The sequence below is a fragment of the Nannobrachium achirus genome (genome assembly GCF_963921795.1).
Source record: "Nannobrachium achirus genome assembly, chromosome: 10".
Lineage (NCBI taxonomy): Eukaryota > Metazoa > Chordata > Actinopteri > Myctophiformes > Myctophidae > Nannobrachium > Nannobrachium achirus.
Window position 1 is genome coordinate 50,292,555 of NC_137819.1, and position 26,329 is coordinate 50,318,883.

The following is a 26,329-nucleotide window of genomic DNA, read 5'->3' on the forward strand; positions in this document are numbered from 1 at the left end:
TGTCCACTCTGGCAGACAGCAGGTGCAGACACGCCCGCTCCCAGAACTGTCAGGCTGTGATAGAGAAACAGCCAACATAAATTGCTGTCAGCATTAAAGGAGTAGGCTAGTTCACCTCCAAAATGACTTTTTTTTCTCTATTGATTACTCATGCCATGGAGAGTACAGTTCAATAATATTTTTTGGTTTTTGTCACATTCCTAAGACAAAAATTTGATTCGAGTAAATTTACCCCCATTGATTCCGGATGGGGTAAATTTATTGTTATCACATTTTTGTCTTAGGAATGTGACAAAAAAATTAAAATATTATTGAACTGAACTCAAGTATCCATGGCGTGACTAATCAATAGAAAAAAGGTCATTTTGGGGGTGAACTACTCCTTTAACATGAAAGCTATCTTAGACTATCAGTGACATTTTCATTTGAACACCAACTATTAGCCTACATTTCTGCAGGATAATATGAATAGGCCTATAGCCTACTCCAGTACAGTTAATTGTACATGTAAATATATTACTGAAACTAAACATATTTTAAGGCTCTGGTGTTCATTTTGGGGATATTCACGAATTCACAACTGCACTTTCCCCAACCCCTTTTCAAGCAATGGACGGACCCTGATTCTATGTTGTATTGTGGTTGTCTTCTGCCATCTAGTGGACATGAACGAGTAGTGCACTTGAACATGAACAACATGAACATTGCTTGCACGGCTTCTCTTACTACACAGTTCCAAGCACAGCTTCTCTTTCTTGTTTATGTTGATGATACTCATATTAAATACCACACTGAAAACGACGCGTCCTGAAAAAAATAATAACATTTATGCATTATATAATTTATATGAAGATGTCGCTAATAAACAGTTTAGCCTTCAAGTAGGAACGTTTGTTGCGTGTCGCAGTGTTGCAGATACACTCACATTTACGGTAACACCACCAACATCAACAAACATCCAAGATGGCGGCGCCCGTGCTCCAGACATGCCATGTCGCATGCTGTGCCAACAGAACCCCGCACGTCCTGTCCTGGGGCCGTGGAGGCATCGTTGCGTTCGGGACATGCAACTCTGTGGCTCTGTACGACCCGCAGGTACTGGAATATTAATATAGAGTTAAGAACAGGCTTCCCTATGCAGTCAGCAGACCTCATGCTGTCAGCCTCTGACAGTTCTCCAAGCATCTTGGTTTTTAAACACTTTCAGCCTTTGAGCATTTTTAGAATAGTCATTTAATATAACACGTGTTATATTGTGTATAAACATTCTTAGCCCTACAATGTCTATGATGTTATTCCACATATTTCATGTCCATATACAAATTCGCATTCCTTTTAGATGGTGACAGGAATACTGGGCACTTAGGAAGAGTGAGCACTGGGCACCTTGATTTAAATTGTCTATTTGTTCCAAAAATATGTACAGGCGGCATAATATATAATAAATAGGAATACAAATAAAAAAAATCTATAGATACTTATTAGCACACACATACTGTATGTATGGTCAACAGAAACTCTAGTTGGTTAGTGGCCTTGTGGGCAGAGTGTCTGCCCTGAGATTGGGAGATTTGGGTTCGATTCCCCCACCCAGGTCATGTCATACCAAAGCCTATAAATGTATCCCTGCTTGGTAGGTTGGATTGGGGGGTACAGTAATTCCCTGTGACATACTGACATACTGTGCTAGCATCATGTCAAGACTGCCACTACAGTAATAGGAGATAGGCTCCTGCGTCCTGCCCTATGGGCCTCAATGCTTGTCAAGGCAACGCTCAAACAATATGTATGGGGTACACAATAGATGGCTGCGTTGCGACTGGTGCAGGCTAATCAATTAGTTATTAGTTATCCTGCACCAGCTGGTCTGTTAGTATGAGTTATGTGTCTGTTCGGTGCTCACTGGAGGAAATGTGGTCCATGGGAAAGTGGAGATCATTTTGACTTAATACACGTTTTCTGCCAGAACCCTCATTTGATCACAACAACATCTGACCTCTGCGATGACTCGCCAACACAGGATGACATGGGAGTGACATATGGCTGTGTACTGTACTGTATATGGAACACATGAAATGCATATTATAATAATAATAACTTTATTTTTGTAGCACTTTTTATAGACATGAGTCACAAAGATGAGCTAATACAAATGAAACAAGAAATAACCATGAACAAAAGATTAAAAAGAAAAAGAAAGAAGCATCACAGCCATTCTAGGGCTTGTGAAACAAAGTACCTGTATAATACAGGGCTTAAGTAAGTATTTAACATCAATATTATGTTATGTTTACCAAAATCATAAGCTTTTTGATTTTTGTCCCAGGAGAGAACGGTCGTCTCTGTTCTAAATGGACACACGGGCAGAGTGAATGCTGTCCAGTGGGTGCACAGACAAGACTGTGGTGAGTGGGACATGTATAATAGAGTAACGGAGTTTACACATTGTACCTGGTTCCTGTTTTCTTGCCCCCAATTCTGAATTCCCATAGACTTTTTTCATATTGCATCATATAAGAACTGTGTTCCAAACATAAACAAATGATCTCAGTGGTTAGACTCATATGAATATGAAGAATCAATCAAATGATGGAGAGAAAATGCTAATGTTACTGTCGTCGAATTACGTTACATTTTCACCAGAAACAAACTGTATCAAATATTAGTGACTGACTATCATAAACCATACAGAGCCACCTCCCCAACAATATCGCGGAGACCACTTGTTTATTTTTGGACCACAATGCTTATACGAGACGATTTTAAGATGACTCAATGTCGTTCTCCATAGAGAAATGACTTCCGCGAACCGAGGGATGAGCGAGTGACGTCATGACTTTGTTACTCTATACTACTGTCCACCAGTCATGTGGTTCTGTAATCTTAGTGATGTAGATCAGGCTAGCTTCGTCTAAATTGCAATTCCCTCCCATTGACAGCCCCATCAGAGTGTATTATATGGAATCCAAAGCTGTTCTAAATTGGTTGTACCTTGTGTTTAACTTCCTTACTGTAAATCTGCTCTGGATTAAGATCGTCTGCTAAAATGTGTTTCTAACCCTCAGGTCCAGAAAGTCACCTCGTGTCTGGAGGTTCGGACAATCGTCTCATTGTCTGGGAGGCTCAAAATGGCAAGGTACGAAATACTGTACATTAACCACAACACCACTCCACTCCTCTGCATCCCAAAAACAAATAGTTTTGGGCACTCATTCGATACGGGTTGTTTCGGTACAGGGGTTTCGGTTCGATATTGTAATAGGGTCCCCCAGAGGTCGATCTTTTTTACCCCCTCTACTCAAATATCGTAGCCAAAAATAGCCAATCTACATGCTCACAAAGCATTGCTATACGTTATGAGCTCTAGATCTGATATTTTTGTTTAATGTTCACCTTATTGTGACATGCCACACATACTGTAGGTACTCTAGGCTTTGTATGGTTAAAATTAAAGTGAGACCGAGGACTACTTGTTTATCTAGCTGTGTATTGTCTCTTTTGGTTGGAAACTTCATATGTCCAAAACTGTTTTCTTTTCAGGATCGAAGTAAAAAAATGGCAAAAGCAGATCCACTAGCTCAAAACTCATTGCTTTGCGCCGCGCTTCGAGCTTGAGGATCTGCTACTATTGATGCTTTTGTGTGACACAGTAATATGATCAAGTACAGTAGGATGTCAATTTACAAGAAAACACAAAAAGATTGAATATGGAGAGGATGGGAGGTTTCTGCCCGACAGCTACGATACATGGACATCAGTGAGTTTGTGCAGTTATCCTATAATAACTTCTGTATTATTTTCTAATCCAGTTCAGCCAGTCAGTGGAGTGTGTTGGTCACACTGGTCCTGTGTGTGCTGTGGATGCCATCCCCCTGGGGGACCCCAACGCCCCCCAGGGGGACTCCAAGGTCCTGGTGGCCTCCTCTGCCTCCGACTCCACGGTCAGACTCTGGCTCTGTGATGGAACCAAAGGTAAAACCCTGTCCGGTCTGCTGACTCCATCCATTGATCTTTGGAATTTCCTGTTTAGTTTTTTACCCCTTTGTGTTCGCGTAGACGCTCAACAAAGTGTGGCTTCGCATCCATCCACAACCTCCATGCTGGTGGGCAGGGACTTTACTACTGCACCACCCAAAGCGCCAGGAATGTCCTGTTCATGGTGTGCTTTCCATTTTAAGAATAACACAGAATAACATTTCCATTGTGGTCCTATGAATTCAATTTATAAACATAGCATAAAAAAATATAATGACAATAATGATAAATGAATACATGTCAACAACATAAATACTATAATGAATAATAAATACTATATGTACAGGAGAAAGCGGATAAACGGTGGCAGTGAATGATGCCTCCTTTTGATGGGAATTTACATTTACCTCCCCTTGTGGTCTCTTGATGCATTTTCTTTCAGGCCAGTTTAAAAGAAACCAGTTATTCACATCCTTTAATTCAGGGGTCTTCAACAGGGGGTCTGGGACCCCTAGGGGTTCCCCAGAGTTACTACAGGGGGTCCTCCAAATCTTTGAGTGATAGAAACTTTTTTTCTCCTCCTTTTTTATATTAACCACTTGAACCCTAGTGTCCATATTCTGAGAACTTTAGCCAAAAATAGCCGATCTACAAGCTCACAACGCCTCGCTCTGCTCGCTTAACTTTAATGTATGCATGTATTTATCCATGTTTTGTTCACTGGACTGAAATAAATAAACTACTAACTACTATCAGTTAATCACTTTCAACATGATGTCCCTCCGTATTTTGGGTTTGTCATTAATTATAGATTAAATGCAAGTAATTCCAAAAAGTCATGAGCTTGTACATCTGCTAAATTTGCAATGTTCTAAAATGTGACTTACATGGTTGACACTGTAGATGTTGATGACAGCATTAGTAGAATCAAAATGTATTTTCTTTTTTTTTTAAATCAAGGTGGCCACACACTCGGTATACCCTTAGCCTCTGATCATGCAATAATTTATGGAGGCACTAAAAAACAACATTTCAGCAGGTAAACTCCCTTCGTCAGCATTAATAGAGTGAACATTAAAATTAATTCCAGTATGCGGCATAAATTGAAAGCTAATAAAAAAACCATCAACAGGCAATGGGTCATTTGCCAGTGATGTGACATTTAACGGTATATTCCCTGTAGGGTTGGCCTTTTTCCAAGGCCATTAACATGGTTTTGGAGGCAAAATAAGCTGTCAGTTAGCGGTATCAAAAATGCTCAAAAAGCTTAAGTGAGCGCAGCCGTATACTTTTATAGGACACCAGGGACTTGTCACATAATCACATTTGTCAATGTTTATGTAGCCTAACAAATGCATAGTGACAGGATGGCAACCACTATGGATTGGAGGTGTTAATTTCGCGGCTGCTTGAGCCGGTATATATATTTATATAGATATAGATAGATATAGATAAATAGATAGTGCAACTGTACCCACCGCCCAGCACAGCTAAGGTCACGGAGATCATTTTCAGCAGCATTTCAAAACCCGTCTCCACCACCACCAGTGACAGCACTGCATTTAAAAACTGCCTGTGACACCTCTCTGTCACTACAGATGTATGTTAATGCTATATGACAGTGTGTGTGTGTGTGTGTGCACGGGTGTGGGTAGTGTGTACGTGAATTGAATACTTGCATCCTGGGACATAACCTTGAGATGCCTTTGTTTTGGAGGAATGCTATCACAGGTACACATCGTTGCTGTCGGGCAGAAACCTCTTATCTCCATATTTCAACTTTTTGTGTTTATTTAAAACACAATTTAACCCCTACTTGATGATCATATTACGGCATCACAAAAAAGAATCTCAACTCGCAGATCTTCAAGCTCTTTTGAGCTTGTAGATCTGCTTTTTTTTTATCCTGAAAAGCACCAGTTTTGGACATATGAGGTTTCCTCCCGAAAGAGACGACATACTGTATACATTAGACAAAAAACGGCACTTAATTAAATTACAGCGCAGGCCGTTAATATATTAACATTGGCCGCTGACACGTATTAGCATAATTTCACCTTTACTATGCGGCGAGATAACTCATTGCGTATTACAAAAGGCCAATTCCATGTATTTGTGTGTGTGTGTGTGTGTGTGTGTGTGTGTGTGTGTGTGTGTGTGTGTGTGTGTGTGTGTGTGTGTGTGTGTGTGTGTGTGTGTGTGTGTGTGTGTGTGTGTGTGTGTGTGTGTGTGTGTGTGTGTGTGTGTGTGCGCGCACGCGCACCGTGCGTGCGTGCATGCGTGTGTGCGTCCGACCGTGTCCTCATGGATTAAAGTTCTAAGTCACATCAGTCATTTGTATTTCATAGAAGCCAGCATGTCTTCTATGAAAGAGTGTTGTGCAGCAAGAATAGCCAATTAGGTGAAATCCAATTAGGTGAAATCACGTGATCTCATTCTACGTGTCATTACTTCGACTACGGGTGTCGACAGGTTAGCTACTCACCAGCGTCAGGGTTACTGATAGGGATGTGCCGAAAGCAAAATTCTTGGCCGAAACCGAATACCGAATACTGGAAACATTTTGCCGAAAACCGAATACTGAATAGCCGAATAATACATGTATATAATTTATTTTGTATAACACATTTTTGTACCATTGCTGTACCTTTGTTGTAAAGCTAAAAAACCTAACTTAAATAATAATCACCATATGGTTCCATAAAACATTTATTTCTCACTTTTGAATGCACACATAACATTAAATAAAATATTTTCTCTTTGCAATGTTAGCATAAAACAAAGTCAAAATAGTGCAACTATTTCTGTAGTATCCTACAGAGATAAAAGTGCATCAGAACAAGGTGCTTAAAACTGCAGAATGATCTAGGCCTACAACAAAATACTATTGTAAACACAAGGGCTGTAACAGCCAGGCCTTCAACAACAAATGCACATACTGTATGTTGCAAAATGATCTAGGCCTACAACAAAATACAAAAAATATTAAACAAAATACCCAAATCCTAACCTCAGTAACTTACATTCACCAGCGTCGGCAGGTTAGCATTTCACCAGGTTAACATTCACCCACGTCAAAATTCTGGGACGTAGAACAAATGTTATGTCGAAACATCGACACGCTCCCAGCCAATAAGAGCATTTGAAGTGGTCATACCAGCAATAATGTTTAGAGGCATTTTCCATAAAACCATAATGGTCTTGGATAGTTCATAAAAGCAAAGGTTAAAGCCTCAATCTGTGATGTATTCACCTGGTTGGTAGTATAACATCAGGAACAATGTTACTACTGGGGAAAAAAACAAAGCATCGCATGGATACACCTGGGACGTATCCTCAGTGATGTAGTCCAAGGTCATAGGGGATTCGGGACTCGCAGCATCTTACCCCTTACATTGTTGATTTCGTCAACTAAAACTATGACGAAAAATGTTTGTCAACTGTGTTTTTTTCACTGAAGAAAACTAAATAAAAACTAAGCTGTGATGACTAAAACTAAGACTAAATATATTGACAATTTTGTCAACAAAATAAAAACTAGACTAAAATGTTAGGGAGGGACTAGTGGAGAAGAGAGTCATTTGGTTGCTCTCAGGTGTTGCGTCCTGAAAATAGCAGATCTACAAGCTCACAACGCGTCGCAGCGTGGCCTGACTGGCCCTCCTGAAGGCCTCACTGTGGGTTTGGTTGGGCCTCTTCCTCACGGAAGACACAGGCTGGGGCGCCAACCCATACTGCTCCTGGGTACATTCCGACTGTCACCCGTCTCTCCAGGGGGTCACCAGACTATTCCTGGTGAAAAAATCGCATTGATGCACCTGGAACGTATCCTCCGTTTTCTTTAACTAAAACATCATATTGTGTTGCGTGTTAATTGTTTATTCATCAGTGCTGGTTGGGGGCGGGGGAGGGGGTGTCTCCTTTCACACTTGTTTCACAAACAATAGGACTTTATTTTTTTTTACAGTAGTGAGATTGTATTTAGCTCTCAATCCAGGTGAGTCCTCAGAAGTATGCTGTAGTAAAACAGAAACGTGTGTGTGCTCCTCCTCAGCCGAGTGCCTCCATACCCTCTCGTTTGGCGGGGGCTTTGTGATGGATGTGTCCCTGTCTCTGTTGCCAGGCAGCACAGGAGGTAAGAAGCCCTCAGCACCCCCCATCCATCCATCCATCCATCCATCCATCCATCCATCCATCCATCCATCCATCCATCCACCCATCCATCCATCCATCCATCCACCCATCCACCCATCCATCCACCCACCCACTCTCACATGTCATCCGTCACAATTTGCACCGCTCCTTTAGTGCCTGTACGAACACACCACACACATGTCATATTCAAAATGCAATCTGCTGCCTTGGAAGAAGTGACTTGTGTAATTTTTCGCCTATTTCCTCGTTTACACACGACACCCCCACACCCGTCCTCTGTTTGATGTTTTGCTTGAGCCCCTCTCCCTCCTCTCTCCCATCTCTCCTCTCCTCCTCAGTGTTATATGGCTGTTTAGGGCTGGGGGTGAAGGGGGTGGAGGGGGTGGGATGTACCGTATATTATTTTGTCGGGCAGAAACCTCTCATCTCCATATTTTAACTTTTTGTGATTTTATTCGTGAATGAACGCCCCACTTGATCATACTGCAGCGGTAGCACGAAAGCATTAAAGGTTCTACACCATGTATTTAAAAATAATTTATATAACATTGTTTGTATCCCAAAAACGTTTTTCAAAAGGTTTGAGGCTAAATTACCACTCCTGAATACAGAGCCCCTGTCATTTCTGCCTGGCTTTCAGAGCATTTTCAGCTGGGAGGACTGCGCTATTGAGACAGCTTTGGCCCCACACTCCTCCCCGCCTCCTGCTCAGCAGGCCTGCCCACCCCACCCCAACCCTCTCCCAGCTCCTCCTGCCTCCTTCTCAGGCCTTCCCACCCCTCCCCAACCCCTACTCAGCACAGCAGTAGCAGTAGGTCCTGATTGTGATGTCACAATCGGACCTAAAGTCAGACAGCCTTTTCTGAGACCTGCTTACATAGATCTGCCCATACACTGAGAAAGACACGATGGTCAGAAATACTTCCTCATCATCATCACTTGTTGCAGTTCCCATCCTGGCCTGCGGTGGCGACGACTCCAAGGTTCATCTGTACACGCTGTCCAGTGGACAGGTAGGCACGCACGCACGTTGCACGCATGCGCGCATGCACGCACACACACAAACACACATTGCTGTTGTATCTCCATATTCTAACCTTTTGTGTTTTTTGGTAAATTAATAGCTTGATCATAACAGTGTCACACAAAAGCATCACAAGTAGCAGATCTGCAAGCTAGAAATGCGGCGTGAAGCGAGTCAAGCAACGCGTTTTGAGCTTGCAGATCTGATTCTTTTTCTATTTTGGAATTTGGGACATATGTTTCCACCCTACAGAGATGATAACGTATTTTTAGAACCTCTGCACTAGTGTGTCAGCAGGGACATGCCCCCAATCAAACCCTTGATTACTGCCAAGCAGCGACCCAGTCGGTAGATTTAGCGACCCAGTCGGTGAAAACTACCGACCAGGTTGCAACCCAGTTGTAGGTCGCTAAATGATCTCGCCCCTACTGAGGTAGGCATTGAGTACCATTTTTATAGTCTCTGGTATGACTCCGCAGAGGGATTGAATCCCCAACCTCCCAGTCATAGGGAGGACACTCTAACCACAAGGTCACTGAGCTGTTTTACATGTTCTTAGGGAAGTTAGAAAAGATGATCCTTTTTCTTCTTATTTTTCTGTCTTTCAGCTAAAGAAAGCCATGTCGCTGCAGGGGCACGAGGACTGGATCCGTGGGCTGGAATGGACATCCATTGGTGAGTGGTGTTAGCCCAGGATCAGCTCCTTTTTTGTTTCTGTGATCCGGCAAAATGATTCCCCTCGTTTCATTTAAAGTTGATTTAGTTTGGTATAATCGATTTGTTTCTTTTTGTATACTGGCTTGGTAAATCATCCTGGTTCCGTGAATTCACTTTTCTTTTTTTATGAAACCAGAAAGTGAAAGAGTCAATCCGCGTCTCGGTACAGGACCAGCTGTGATTGACAGATGCTGATTGGCTCTTCCACTTTTTGGCTGTCTACAAAACGCCCACCCAGTGCTTGGGGCCAGACCGGTCTGCTGAAGACACATGATAATGTGAATTCACTCGACCGGGATGGTTTACCAGGCTAAACGTTTGTTATATCAATCTTTCATTACAAATTGATTCGCATTATGTGGGGGAAAATGTTTAACTAATTACCAAATTACCCAATTTATTCGTAAAACAGGATCACACTGCTCAGTTTTAGAATGACATCCGCCAGGCATTTTCCTCTGTGTGGAAAGCCTGGTGACACGAGGTTAGATGATTGTTGGTTGTCTCAGGAATTGATTTAATCTTTGTCTCTCCGTACTGTCTTCCTGTCAAGATGTGAAATGGTTCCATGACATGGAAATTATATTGATTCCCGAGGGGATCTTATTGGCTTGTCACAGCAGCCAGGTGACAGGTTACACATATTGAAATAACAAAGCCTCAAGCTGTCACCCTCAATGCTGCCCTCCTTGTGCGTTCCCTCTGCAAAGTCTGCTTGTAGTGGTTCTTAAAAGCCAGATAAGATGTCACCATAATCCCAAAAGATGTTATCCTCCTATATCCTTATATGGTGTGTTCCGTCCACAACGTCGGCTCAGATGATGTCGGTCTCCACTCCACGCACTGTCTGAGTCTCGGATCACAACCGTTCTGTCTACGACTCCAGTCTCAGCCCTAGTGTTGATTTTGATTTTTTGTCTTTTTTTTGTCAACTGAATAACATGATTTTAGTCGACTAAATCTACAGTTGATTTTGTAGACAAAAATCTACCGTGGCAGGCCTTGATGGCGTCATAAAGACTTTGCCAGATTTTACACTTGGTTGTATGCTGAAAATAGCTGATCTACAGAGATTGTAGATCTGCTATTTTCAGAGTGCAATACCCGAGCTGACATGTCTTTTAGTTCTACTGGATCTCTTCTTCACAAGTACCTCCCTAACATTTGAGTCTAGTTTTTATTTATGACGAAACTGGCAGTAAATATTTTGTCTTAGTTTTAGTCATCATAGCTTAACTTTTATTTTGTTTTCATTTAGTTTTAGTCAGTGAAAAAAGGTAGTCGAAACATTTTTTGTGTTCTTTATCGTAATGTCAGAACCAAGTTAACTCACTCTACCATTGACGTGATATGACAGGATTATTTTATAAGCCCCCACCCACTACCATTGACGAGATATAACATTTCTTTTTTATTTACCGTAATTGAATTACACAACATTACACTGGTGTTTATCTGCTCAAAAAGTAGCGCATCTTGTTATGACTCGGAAACAGTTCAAACCGAATATGAAATCTGCATTGCCTCCCATGTTACATTTTGTCAAAAAACTATCTTGGTAGTAAATGAGTGAAGTAAAACACCTTTGGGAGACCGCGCTGTCACAACAATGTGTTCTGTAACCAGAACCAGAACCTTTTAATTCCCAGGGTCTGCTAATTGCATGAACCCCTCTTTAGTGTACTACACTTCTCCATGGCTGTGTAAAAAAGCTCTGGCGTTAGTAAAAAGCTATTCTGTGTCCTTAACCATCACTCTCCACCGGCGTCCTCTGCCCACTCACTGTCTGCTAGCCACTCCACTCTGAGAGACGGATAAAGAGAGAGCGGCTCATTTAGATGCAGCAACGCACAACGTTCTGTGTGTTTCTTGAATTAAATATAAAATATAAAATAAATGTAAATGGGTTGTGGCCTTGGAGGGGCAGTGGCAGTACATACTATAAAGTCTACTATAAAAATTTACAAAACTCTTGCCTGGCCTTGTCTATTCTCATACACTTTTTCCTCCTCAATGCGTTGGCCAATCGATTTGAAATTGTGCATGTGCTTCGACCGTTGTCGTATGCAGGGACTAAAAGATCTTTGCTTAAAAAAAAAAAACGATGATGTCACTGGCAGACGGGTTTCTGACTGCCATCAGCCCTCCAACTTAAAGTCGTCCTTTAAGTTGTTTATTAGCATTTTGGCCAGGGGTGTACAAATAGAACCAAACGCCGTTTGGTTCCATTTGTACTCTCTCTGGGTTACATACCGGTTATGGTCATACAGGGCTATCATTTGTGTTTCTGGTAATATTATTGTCTGCTCGTTTTGTATATCCGTGGCGAAAAATGTAATTTTGACAAAAAATTTCCACCACCACAAACCAACATGGCGATGACCCCTGGCGACAATTAATTGCCAGGTAAGATGTGTGCCAGCCGTGCTGAGACGCTGCTTTCTCTCCCCCCTCAGATGGAGAGCTGTTCCTGGCCAGCTGCTCTCAGGACTGTCTCATCAGAGTGTGGAGGCTGTGTGTCAAGGCAGCACGGAGCCCACGCAGCACAGAGGACCACCACGGCCTCCTCAAGATGAAGGAGAACCTCTTTAGTGTCCAGGAGAAGGAAGAAGGTGAGCGGGCCATTATTAAAGGGCATTAATTGACTATGAAAGGTATCCGTTTTTATGATGCAATTATGGGGACATGGGGTTCGTCCCCTACTGAGTCAATAATGACCTTGTGTGGGTGTGTGGGTGTGTGTGCGCGCACATGCGTGCGTGTGTGTTTGCAGCCCTTGTGTGTGCATGCCCACTTGTCAAGCAGAATGTACATTTCTCAAGGAATGTTTAGTGGGTCAGCGCGCGTCCCGCCAATTCAGGAGAAAACAAAGAGGAAAAACGATGGCTGAAGGGGATAGTTCACCCAAAAAATGATTTAATTTCTATAGATTACTCTTAATTAATTCATGGATAATTTTTTTGTTTTTGGCGCTTTCAGACTGCAGTGGTTCCCTATGGAGACACAAAGGAGACTCCATGGGGAACTGCTGTCTGTCATGAAATTGGCTTAGGAATGAGTGAAAAACAAACAATAAAAAGATATCCATGACTTCAAGTCTCCTTGGGTTGAGTAATCGATAGAAAAAAGTCATTTTGGGGGTGAAGTAACTCTTTAAATGTTTAATCGAATAGTCGCAAAATTATGAGACTGGCCCTAACATGACCGGGTGTCAATCCCAGAACAACTCACAGCATCAAGTGTACCCTACTCTGTACTTATTTTCTTTGTGTGTGTCCTTATCTCTAGGCGTGTCCTCACAGTTTGCAGTGGTTCTGGAGACGGTCCTGGCCGGACATGAGAACTGGGTCTACGGAATCCACTGGCAGCCTCCTGTCTACAAAGGTACCCCAAGAAATAAGATAAAAATACGTATTTACTGTATGTGTTTCAAAGTCAACACGTCACATACCTTTTCTGACAACACTGTTGTTGCTCTCCAAAATATCCTAGGACCCTAAAACTGACCTAAAACCGCTTAGTACGAAACTTACTTTTCAACAGCATCAAAATCTCCACAAAAGCACAGCGTTTCTAGCTTGTAGATCTGCTACTTTTGATGCTTTTGTGTGACGCTGTAGTATGATCAAATAGGGCGTTAATTTACACACACACAAAAAAAAAACCACAACTAAGTTAGAATATGGAGATAAGAGGTTTCTGCCCGACAGCAATGATATATTGTTACCTGCACCTTTTTGTTGTTGTGCTGATTCTCCAGTGTCCCTTTGTCTCCCCCTACAGGTGGCACGCTGCAACAGCCTCTCGCTCTGCTCTCTGCGTCCATGGACAAGACCATGATCCTCTGGGCTCCCGAGGAGGGCTCTGGGGTCTGGGTGGAGCAGGTACACGCACGCACACACAGAAAAACATCACTCACTGTTGATTGATTGAATACTTTATCAGTCATAAATGTAAATGGCACGTGGTACTGTCAGACATTAAGGCTAAAAGCATAACACTAAAAGGTCCTGGGGCCATTCATCAACGTAGCATACAACAATTAACACAATAATACAATTCATACACTATATGCGCAAAATAGAAAAAAAGGTGAATGATACCCCCTTTTTATGCTAATTTACTTTTACTCTAGTGTGTTTCTTAGGTCAATTTTGTTGGCAGAGTAGTAGAATGACAATTTTCCAATGTTCTATAGATGGGTGTTTCCAGATCATGGTGGCTCCCTCTAGTGTTGTGGCTGTGGGAGTCTCTCACTTTGGAGAAGTGAGTGACTCCCACAAGGAAGAAGGTATGAGGGTATTGAGGGCGCCGTCCCTTTGAATCTTAAATACCAATCCCATTTTGATTTGCTTAATCCTGTCTTCTACCCTCAGCAAGCATAATCATGATTTAAACTAGTGAAAACAGCCGATCTACAAGCACACAACGCCTAGCACGGCGAGGCGTTGTGTGCTTGTAGATCTGCTGTTTTCACTACTTTTGTGCGACGGCCTTGTACGATGAAGCAGGGATTTACTTTGCGAAAGAACGTACACATTTGAAACTTGGAGATACAAGGTTTCTGCCCGACAACGACGAAATGTTTGTTTTGTTTACTTTCTTTCCCCATTCCCTCCCTCTCTCTCTCTCATCCTCTCATTTTCTGTCATTCGCTCTTTTATCTCTCTCTCTCTCTCTCTCTCTCTCTCTCTCTCTCTCTCTCTCTCTCTCTCTCTCTCTCTCTGTCTCTCTCTTTCTCTCTCTCAGACGCTCTGTCCCTCTGTCTGTTCTCTCCTCCGACAGCTGCTGCGTTGTACCACACACACACACACACACACACACACACACACACACACACACACACACACACACACACACACTCACACTCACACACACACTGCTGTTAGTACCAGCCGTGCGGCTAAAATTAAACACGTGTCGATGGCAAAGAAAGATGCAGTTCCCTGCCCATCTGCCTCGCAGGTTTTTTTTCCATCGTTTCTTTTTGATTAACGGGCGATCAAATGCGTCTGATGGCGCCCGAGTATCTCCGATTACACTCGCTCCTTTCATCCACTCCACACTAACGCTTAATTAATTAATTAACTTTATTATGTTTTAGTTTTTTTGCACACACAGACACAGAAAACGAGAGCTTGGTGGCCTGCATACCGGTGCCATGTGTATGCAGCGTAAGCTACAAGAGAGAGAGAGAGAGACATGGCAGTGTGAAATATATACATACTGTACATAATTTGTGTGGTAAAAAAAATTGCAATAGATAAGAGATATATACTGTATATATGTATTTTACGTGACAATTAATTGTCACCCAAATAATTGCAATTAACGATTGAATTGTGTTTTTGTTGTTGACAATTACATTTCTGTTTGGCTTTTAGGCTTTGAAGTTGCACATGACAAATATGACCCTTAACCTAAATATACAAAGAAAAGATATTTGACACCTTTATACTTAGAATTAGAACATTGATAGTGGAAATAGCCGATCTACAAGCTCACAATGCGACGCGTTGTGAGCTTGTAGATCTGCTAATTCCAATAAAATGTTTGAAAATATATGACAATTTTCAACATGGAAAGGCAACCACATGAATCCTACGTCCCTATTCTAGGCAAAGATTTGACGAAAAACACGTTAAGTTATGACATGTTTTTAGTGTAGAGGGGATATTTTAGCCAAAATGATTTGTGTAGAGGTACAAAAGGAAGAGGCCAAGTATTAGACCCCTGGGGGGGGGGGGGGGGGGGGGGGGGGGTATGCACGTGTCGTCATCATCATACTGGGAACGCCTACTGAGTGGCAAAAAACGACTTTCTGTCCTTGACAGCCCTTACATCCAAACAGAAAAGTCCTACCTGATTGCGTTAAACTAGGTTAAACTCACTTTGCCACTCACTTTGCCACTCGATTTGCCATTTGCTTTATATATTATAGATTTACTCATAATATCTGCTAAATCAAGAGTGTTCATTTAACTCAGAGAGATGGCCTTGCATAAAGACACACAGACAGACAGACAGACAGACAGACAGACAGACAGACAGACAGATAACTTCAACTTACTTATATAAGACTTAAAAGGATCTTTTTTTTCAGTTTTGGGACGTCCTGACTTTAATGCCAAGTTTTCATCTTGTCTGAAAGAATGCCAAGAGGCCACCGGCGGCAAAGCGAACTCCCAGAGCCACAAAGAAATGACCGGCCAAGTGTGTCTTAATTAGCAGTTTTTGTGTTGTTGTTGTTTTAATTAATACATTTTTCTTTTGTACAAAGAAGCGCTTGGGTTCTTCTCCTCTGTGCTGATTAGTGTAATTGGTGAGAGTTAATGGAGAGTGGGGGCTTTGGCACTGGGCTGGCCTGGGGGGGTCCCACCGCCCCCCGTCCCCCCACCGCTGTGTGTAAAACACATCTCGCTAACGAGACACACTGGTAATTAACAGGCCAGACTGACCGCGGTGGGCTGCCATAGTGCCTGGAGGGATTGTGTGTGTGTGTGTGTGTGTGTGTGTGTGTGTGTGTGTGTGTGTGTGTGTGTGTGTGTGTGTGTGTGTGTGTGTGTGTGTGTGTGTGTGTGTGTGTGTGTGTGTGTGTGTGTGTGTGTGTGTGTGTGTGTGTGTGTGTGTGTGTGCTTACCATACTTGCGAGTGCCAGTATAGTATATCAGAATGTGTGAAGTAGACATGTTCGTGGTCCTCACAAGATAATTGGTAACGAAGAGAAAGAAATAATAATACTTGGATATACATTGTGTCAGTCTCATGATAACCAGTGTGGTCGTCGCAACGTGAGTCACACAAGCAAAGGAATTCAGTCCTTGTCCCTTTTATGCCCATATTTGGAGATCCCTGATGTTATCAATATTAAGCCCATATCTGTGATTGCCCATATATATACATGGATATATTGTGTCAGTCTCTTTTGTTTCAGCGCAACCTCACCCTTTAGGGATCGGTTCTCGCCCTTAGGGCATCTTAGAATTGTGTCAAAAATATTCAAAGACTTGCACAAACTTTCATAAAATAAAAATAAATAGCAGCTCTACACACACTTTATTTTGATAAAGGTATGGTGAAGATTAATAGGAAGCAGGGCAGAAAGAGACAAATCAGGAGAAAATCTACTTTATTATGGACCTTTCTCTGTCCCAGCCACACACCCTCGTGGGATCTAGCACCAGTGAACATAGGGCGTGCGTGAGATTTTGAATTCCGCTTGAATAACATTTACAATCTGGTCTTCATCCAGAGCTACTTAGAGCTTAGTCTATAAATTGATTTAATTGAATTCAGAGGACTTGTTGTCCATTTGTATACACTCTTAGTCTTCGGAGAGCTAGAACAAAACTGGCAGTGAGCGTCATGACATCACAGGCTAACCTTTCCACCCCCTCACACACACACACACACACACACACACACACACACACACACACACACACACACACACACACACACACACACACACACACACACACACACACACACACACACACACAGTTTGGGACTCCTTGGCACTTCAAAGTAAACGATAAGCTGACCTGAACAGCGGAACCATAAGTTGTAGGTACAGTGGGGGGTTGTTCCTCTGTTGTTGTCACCGTCAAAGGCCTCTCACTCCCACAGTGATGCATGTGTTGTACTTGTCCCATACCTCCCTCTCTATAGCCCTCCGCTTGGCCAGCCACGAGGCACGCCACCCGACCGCTCATCCACATTGTTAAAATCACCCACCCTTTTCTCTCGTAAACAAGACGAATGACCGTTCTTCGTCTCCGTAATCTTTTTATTTTTTTTCCCCCTGTGCATGATTTACGGCAGGCTCTTGTGTGCGGAATTTTAAAATCAATCTGCTTAATGTTGCGTCACTGTCCTCCTCTCAATCTCACCCACGTCTCCCTCTCTCTCTCTCTGTAAGCTCTTATGTTTTACTCGCTCTCTCTCTCGTCTCTCTCCTCTCTTTCTCTCCCACTAGGGATGGCACGATATGAAGATTTCATATCACGATTAGTGTGACAAAAGAAATCGCAATTCACTATATCATCGTGATAATCAAAATCCATTACCCTGGAGCGGAACATTTGCCAAAAAAATAGCAGCTATTTTTTGGCAAAGACATTTGATAGAGAGTGAAAAAAAAGACCAGTTATAGAGGGTTTAAGCGGTACCGGATATGCAGCTCGGCAAATAAAAGTAGAATTGATCCTACTGCATGACGGAGGACGATATCACGATAAATTAAATCTCCACGATATGATTATCGTGAGTGTTTTTTATCACGATAAACGAATATCGCTTATCGTCCCATCCCTATCTCCCACCCCTCCATCTCTTTCCTCATTTCTCCCTCTCCCTCTCCCTCTCTCTCCCTCTCCCTCTCCCTCTCCCTCTCTCTCCCTCTCCCTCTCCCTCTCCCTCTCCCTCTCTCCCTCTCTCCCTCTCTCCCTCTCTCTCTCTCTCTCTCTCTCTCTCTCTTTCTCTTGTCTAGATGTGTAGGGGTGAACCCGTGCCACTCTAGAGTAGGAGCCATAGCGTCTTTATTGCCAGTCATTAGTTCCACTGTGTTGCGGCCTGAGGGAGAGGCGGGCATTATTGTGAAGGTCATTGATGACCATCAGCCACCATCACCACCAGGCTCCCTGTGAGGACTGCAGCTGCGTGATGGAGGAGACAAACACTTGTACTAGACACAGAACAACTACACACACACACACACACACACACACACACACACACACACACACACACACACACACACACACACACACACACACACACACACACACACACACACAGGCATAGTACACAGTGTGCATGCATGTATGCAGTGGTGGAAAGTAACTAAGTACATTTACTTAAAGGGGCTATGTCACCAAAAGGGGTACTGTCACCTTAAGAAATAATCTTAAAATCAAGTTAATATTTTTTTTATGTCATTGTGGGAATGCACGATAAGCCAATCAAATGAATTAATTGACTGTTACTGTATGTCTGTACAATGTACATTCTCTTCCCATCGCCCGTAATCATGAATTTGTGAGTTGGTCTTAAAATATTCTTTGAAAGGTCTAGGAAGCATATTTGAAAGGTAGGTCCATTATAAATGAAAGAACAGGATTGGACTATGTTAATGTCATAGATAGACATTTATTTTTGTAAACAGAGGGGCAGATGGGGCCAAATGGGAAGAAGTAGTTGCTATTCTTACAATTGTATTTCGAGCAAATGACAGAGGATTCCACGTTAAACCCTAGAGCTGGGCGGATTTAGCTGTTCAATCAAATATAACATATCGTCGTTGTCGGGTGGAAACCTTGTATCTCCAAGTTTCAAACGTGTACGTTCTTTCGCAAAGTAAAGCCCTGCTTCATCATACAAGGCCCTCGCACAAAAGTAGTGAAAACAGCAAATCTACAAGCACACAACGCCTCGCGCTTAAATCGTTTTTAAAATGATAAATGCAAAACAAACAGTTTTGGACAAACAAGGTTTTCACCCGACAGCGACGATATTTATTTATGACAAATCATAATTCTTTTCTTCTTCACATTAGTTGAATTTCCAGCGTTCTATAAGATTATCTGTTGCCCCCTGTCCTTTAAAAAATAATGTGAATAATGAGGCTGTGTGCAGTGATTCTAATCACCGCAGATGGGGGATTTAGTGCCTTCTTCTCATGTTTCCTTAACAGCCAACTTCCATATCGTTGAAGAGACACAGAGCTAATTAAAGATGGAAGAGATATTAACACCCAGACCACAGTAGTGCTGATGTTAGCAGACCTGGCGTTCTGTCAGTGTTGCCATGTCCCTTCATTATGCCGTAAGTAGGGCATTCACCAAATATTCAAATATTCGAATATCAAAGTCACTATTCTACGTTGTTCACCGAAGTCGAATTTTCGCTTATTTCTATTTTTTCATTGTTTTCTCTTTAAAAAAATATGTAGTTTATCAAGCTTGGCTAGATAGGAAGTCATAAGAATGAGTTGTCAATGCCCCTGGTGGATGAATTTGTTAATGGGCTATACCAGGGGTTCTCAAACCTTTTTAGGCCGTGAATGGATGAATGGAATTGTAGGTATTAATGTGACTCGGTTCCACAGATAAATATTTTCACAATGTTTGCCTCTTGCTTACTTACATTTGACAATTTGGCCAGTTCTGTCGAATATTCGACTATTCGAATACTTTGAGGTCGAATAATTCGAATACTAAAAATCACTATTCGTGAATGCCCTAGCCGTAAGCCACTTTCATCTTGTTTTTCAGTAATGTCGCTTGCAGGGGTGTTAAAGCTATACTATGTAACTTTTTTAAGAAAACAAATCTTAAAATTGTCCTAATTATTAAATTGCTAAAGTTTTAGAATACCCACTCTGTTAATTTCAGCCCCCAATGCCTTTTCTTTATATGTGTTCTACTGAGCCCCTGTGGCCGTGACCGGGACTGTTTTTCCCGGCAACATTGATCGCGACGCGTTGTGAGCTTGTAGATCTGCTATTTCCACCATTTTTGAACAGGTTTGAAAATATATGAACATTTTTCAACGCGGAAACGATCATGTCGATTATAACAAAATAATTGCGATTATGCCAAATAATTGCGATTATGGCAAATAATTGCGATTATGCCAAATAATTGTGGTTAGACGATTATGTAATAATTGTGACAGGCCTACTGGGGAGGAGGAGTTGGACACAAGGTGACGGTGCTCGCTGACCGTGACAAATGCGCTGCAGCAGCGGACGGACAAGCAGAGCGAGAAATCGTCATAGTGATTGTGAGTTGTGAGTTACAATGAATAAGCATAGACAAGCTAGTTCACATGAACAATATCGATGTAACTAAGATAATACGAACGGGTACATATATTTTATAGGCGCAGAATTATCATAATGTACATTTTCGGGGGCGTGACATAGCCTCTTTAAACCACTTTCACTTGAACAAAACTCAGGAACTATAGAGAAAAATAGCCGGTCTGAAAGCTCTCGAAGATCGACTATTTCTGCTACTTTAGTTTGACACTGTAGTATTTCAAAGTAGAGCATTTATTAAAACATGTGGAGATACAAGGTTTCTGCCCGACAGTAGTGTCTTACAGCCACTCTGATGTCTAGACAGCAAAGTGGCAAAACTTATTGTTTTGTTATACTTAGATTGTATAACAATGGGTTCGATTCCCGCTGGGGACACTGTTGACACTGTGGGCACTGGAGGCGTGTTCTCTCCTCCATGTCATCAGTGCCCATACCCTAGGTGGGGTTGTCAAAAGGGCCTTTCTGTGTGGAGTTTGCATCCTCTCCTAGGGTAGGCACCCTCCCAAAAAATACAGTAATCCTGGTCTCTATACTGCCTCCCCCTGGCCAGCTGGGGCACCTGAAGGAGGGGAAAGGAACTGGTTGGAATTGCGGGTTCCTTCCACACGTTACGTCGACTTTTTCGATCTATACCGAAGTCTCTTTCCCAAAAAGTAGCAGATCTACAAGCCCACAATGCATCATATTGTGACACCCGCCGTCTTATTAACCAATTTTAATATTGGATATAAGATAAATATATTTTATATGTATCTATATTAAAATCTCAATTATCTGACCAATCAAAGAAGTAATGGATAGAATTGCCACTAAGAAGACAGCCCAGAGATCGTGGTTATGAGCGTTTGGTCTGGGTACCATCATTTTAATGCTGTTCGTTTGCTCCGTTTTGATTGGTATTTTCAGTTCTCTGTGAGGACATTACTGTCAGGGAGACCATGAAAGTGACAAATGTGCTCCCATTACTTTTCATAAAAGGCTCTTATGTCACGGCATAATGATATTATTGGGTCGTAATCCTATTTCCTCCTCCTACCCTTCTTTCCGGCTCCAACGCGGTTGTGTTGTGTAAACCGCCACGCATGTTCCTGCTCAGGTACTACGGATGTAATTTAGAGTGCTAATAGCATTAATAGCGTGGTTAAGTCAAAGTCAAATCTGCTATAAACCTACCAGTAAGACGCCTAAGGGCAAAAAGAGACTTCGCCCTAAAGGGCGAGGTGAGGTCGCGCAGGACGGACATTGGCACAGGACGGAATTCATTTGCAAGTGTGATTGGAGTTGCGTTTAGTTTAAGTAAAGCATACGTTGCTCAGTATGAACAAACTATGCAATGCACGGTTCTGGTTTTGCAGTATGTGTTGCAGGACATCCTTATATGACCCCATTTACTGAAATTGTGAGCAATGTAACCACCAGATCTCTTTTTTCCCCTTCTTTTTATCCCAATTTAGTTGTTATGCCTGTTCACAATTCCCAGTGTGTTCTAGTCCCTTGTCAATGCTAATCCCTACATTTGTTCTAGTAGTGCTTTTGGCATGATTTTAGTCGGTTTTGGGCCGGTTTTGGGCCGGTTTGGGGCTGGTTTGGGTCCACTCCCTCCATTTCGGTGCCCCCTCTAGGATGGCGTTCTAGGCGGCCGCTTAGCTCGCCTATAGCTAAAAACGGCCCTGCAGACAACCATCTATCTCTTGTTCTGATATACTGTACATGACTTCAAGGCTGATTCTTTTCACTTGACAGTGAGGACTTTCTATATAAGAATATTTCTATATAAGAATATATTGAAGAATATAAAATTACAAATACGAAAATGAGTGAAAGACTTGAAATTAGAGCATCCTGAGCACATTTACTCTCAACTGTGTCCAGTTTTTCAATTTTCCACTTTCTCTCAAGTACCCCTTTCTCTGTAGTACCTCTGCGTACCACTAGGTGTACATGCAATACAACCACCATGTTTGTGGAGAGGTTGGTCATGGGGCAATGAAGAACCAATTTTACGCTTCACATCGATTGCCCATCAATTGGAGTGTGGCGTAGACATGACTTCTCACAATAAAGGCATGTAATGTCAGATTCCCCATCAGCCTGAACCTTGGCGTGCCTGACATGTTTCTGAAACTGTACAATCGATGCACTCTTCACCCTGCATCAAATCACACCACAAGGCCATGAAACGTCATAGTAAATCGTATTCCATTTCTGAGGCGCCGTGTCCACAGGAAGCGTTTCTTTTTCAGTGCTGTGCTTTGGATATCAAGTACCGTACAGAGCGTTAGACATGCACTCAGCGAGATGCGCCACTCTGCTCAAGATGTGCTGCTGGTGGGTGTGTTGCTCCAAACCTCTGCTTTGGGAAGTGACGTTAACGAGCGCTCCTTTCCTTGCCTGGCTCCAGCCCATAGACCCGCCCACTCTGAGTGGACTGTTTCTCTGGTCTGGTGTTGTGTAATGAATCTGCAGTTTACCGTCCGAAATGGCCGCTCCTCCAATGAGCAGGCAGGCACACACACACACTGACACACACTGATGACACACGCTGATGACACACACGCGTGCTGCTTATTTCACCAAGCTGTTAATGTTGATCACGGCCGGGCTACACCAGAAAACGCGCACGCACGCGTGCGCTGTCTGTGCGTGTGCGAAAAGCCCCTGGTTACACCAAGGATATATGTGCGGGAGACCAGGGAGTTTGTGTAGAAAACGCATACACGCGCGCACAAAATAGAACCGATCCTATTTTTACAGCAGGCGTATCCGGGGCTTGCGCTATCCGTGAGCCTGGTGTAGCCGATATCATTGGCTTGGTGTAGCCCGGCCGTTACATGTTTCTGGTTGCAGTTCTGTGTGGAAGCAGTCACTCGCACAAACACACACACGCGCAGTGCGTGATCGCTCACGGCCGTGCGCATGCGTCGCGATCACTTGCGTGTGGCCGCGAGTGTGCACGCTCGCACAGATGCACACACACACACACACACACACACACACACACACACATACACGCAGTGTTTGTTGCCATTGTGTTTGCTAATGGCTTGGCTAGGAATGTTGTGCGCACAGATGATTTATTTTCTTTATTTTTTTTTACAATTCAGGCATTTAGCAGACACTTATTTTAATCCGAAGCGATTTACAATAATCAAGGATAACACAATAATCTGTATATCGAAGCTATCACCCCAAGGGGTCTCTGTGCACTTCACAACAATACAGCAAAAACACAGTTGAACTATTTTCTATACTCGCCACAATCGTCGGACGCTGAAACGCCATGCATTCGCTGGGCATCTGAGCGCTCCCAGCCTGTCTTTACCTCAGACAGAAAAGCACCGTTAGCTCAAAAAGACAGCCCCTTAATCAATATCTCATTTGTGGTGCAGTTTGGTGGTTCAAGGTCAAGTCGCTGAACTATTCGTCGCGGCAGGGATGAGACTGATTTCATGTGAAATCTTGTCTCAAGCCATTTCACTTACCTGCGCTGAGGTTCCTGGATGATGTAAGCCACACTGATGTACATTGACATTGAAGGTTGGCATTTTGCAGATAACACCCCTACAATGATGCCCTTGTTGGCTGCTGTTGTATTCAGTGAGAATATTGTTTACGTATTCCTATACGTATTCCTATTAGTGCTTAACACTTTGCTAGCCGAAATAGAATGGCTGTTGATAGATTAGCCGTGAAATTTCTATTATTGTATTATGATCTGAGACATAATATTATGTTTATAAACATGAACCCGCCACCCCTCCTTCTTGGACGGCTCTGTTGTTTTTTTTTTTCAATCCCCAGGTCGTTAGCTCACCGTGATTATCTGGATCTCCATTGGGATAGAGTGGCAGTTTTGGCCGAGGCATCTTCTCCCCGTGCGTTTCGCGTGCGCGATCCGTTCACGTAAATGTCGGCTCAAATAATCCAAGTGTGACTCAAGAGTAGATATGAGCATTCTCGCTCGCATAGCCCCCAGCACTCCTGCCACACCAGCACCAACGTATAAACAGAAAATGGGTGGCTGCTGGGAAGCCTCTGGAAGGAATGGACCTGACGTCACTTCTGCTTCATGTCAGAAGAGCCATGCGCTATCGATGGACGAGTGGTGACTAGGGAAGGTTAGACGATCGCAGATTTTCGGATAAAAATAATTTATTTCGTTTTTAATGACCCAGTACGGTAAAAGACGGCACGGCTGAGACATCCTTGCTCAGATGTCCGGTATATTCCGGTTTTAATATTAAGGGGCTCCCCGTGGCTTGCAAAGTGTTAATTTCAAGGATGGCCCAAACGTGGTATGTGGTTGTGGTTACATTGGTGAGTCATATACCAATAGCAGGTCACTGTGATCCAAAAAAAGAAGAAAGAACAAGAAAAAAGAAAGAAAGAAACAATCACAGTTGCTGCTTGATACGTTGGGGGACTATGCCCTGCAATACCCTTTACCTTGTTTAAAATTAATTGATTGATTATTTTATTAGGCAAAAGTGGAGAAGTATTAGTCAATACAATAAAAGAGTAGTACAGTACAAGTACAGTTAAACACCCTGCATACAAGGAGCATCCCAAATAAGTCCTTTTACGGTCTTTTTTACGTCAGAAGTCCTTGGTATTCAATTCATGGACATTAATGGGTTTGTCTGCTACTGTATTCGGAGATGTGGATGCCAAATGGTTAAAATGCTGTGCATATCTGTTTTGGCCCACAAAGGGTTTAAAAACAGACTGGGTTCAGGTGACGAGAACGTAGACCTTTTGTTTGTTTGCTCTGACCTATGCCGGAGTGATTATGGGTTTGTCTACTGTATGTGGTGATTTGCATGCTCAAAGGTTAAACTAACACATTTGGATGCTCAGAGTTTAAAATAATAAAAACTAACTTGCTCAAAAACACATTTCACCCACTTTTTTTTGCTTGTGTAAACCTGTGATGTGATGACAAACTGTTTTCTGATTGTGAAACAGCAGTGCATACTGTAGCACTAAGGCAGTGGTTCTAAAAAAGTAGCCGATCTACAAGCTCACAACGCATCATGTTGCTGGTAGATCGGCTGTTTCCCACCAGAATAGGGATTTTGGGGTTCAAGTCGTAATGGAAACTACTATTTTTTCAAGTTTTCCTTGAGACACATTCTGTATCTTATACGACACAATGTGACATAGCTCTGTTTACACAATGCTGTACCCCCTCCAACTGTATGTATGTTTCCCATTTTCAACAGTTTTTATTATAGTTTGACACTTGCTTTGGCAATGTAAACGTATGTTTTCTCATGCCAATAAAGCTCCCTTGAATTGAATTGTATCTCAGGGGGTTTCTTTAAGTTTTACATATTTACCTACTGTATATGAGATAAATATAAGGTTCTAGTTACCAGTAAGACTCCCTAATCGGGAGATAAGCGACCGTAGGTGGCTTTGCAAGAATCGGCCTGATGGTGGCGCTAGAGAGGGCCATGTGAGAAATGAGGGGTGGGGTCTGCGCGGCGCCGAGGCGGACGAATAGGTACCGGCCCCGGCTCTCCCGGTCGCTCCTAGCCGGAGTTACGGCGTAACAATGCAATTCAGGGGTGCCTTGGGTGAAAAAAGTTATTTACTGGGCTGGGGTGACCTGAGACAAAAAGGTTTGAGAA

The 26,329-nt window shown here is 42.7% G+C and overlaps 1 protein-coding gene across 2 annotated transcripts in view; it reads left to right on the forward strand.

Moving 5' to 3' along the window:
• elp2 (elongator acetyltransferase complex subunit 2) overlaps positions 1-26,329 on the forward strand; it is a gene marked incomplete at its 5' end in the record, with an annotated part of 127,459 nt that overhangs the window by 40,032 nt on the left and 61,098 nt on the right. Inside the window, 10 exons of one of the 2 annotated variants that reach the window (XM_080734442.1) lie at positions 964-1,095; positions 2,327-2,405; positions 3,066-3,136; positions 3,810-3,972; positions 8,030-8,110; positions 9,079-9,143; positions 9,763-9,829; positions 12,328-12,483; positions 13,160-13,255; positions 13,655-13,755. In XM_080734442.1, coding sequence (XP_080590568.1) covers positions 964-1,095; positions 2,327-2,405; positions 3,066-3,136; positions 3,810-3,972; positions 8,030-8,110; positions 9,079-9,143; positions 9,763-9,829; positions 12,328-12,483; positions 13,160-13,255; positions 13,655-13,755 — 1,011 coding nt within the window. Of the gene's footprint in view, positions 1-963; positions 1,096-2,326; positions 2,406-3,065; positions 3,137-3,809; positions 3,973-8,029; positions 8,111-9,078; positions 9,144-9,762; positions 9,830-12,327; positions 12,484-13,159; positions 13,256-13,654; positions 13,756-26,329 lie in introns of those variants that run through there. The other variant, XM_080734443.1, reaches the window with a different exon arrangement.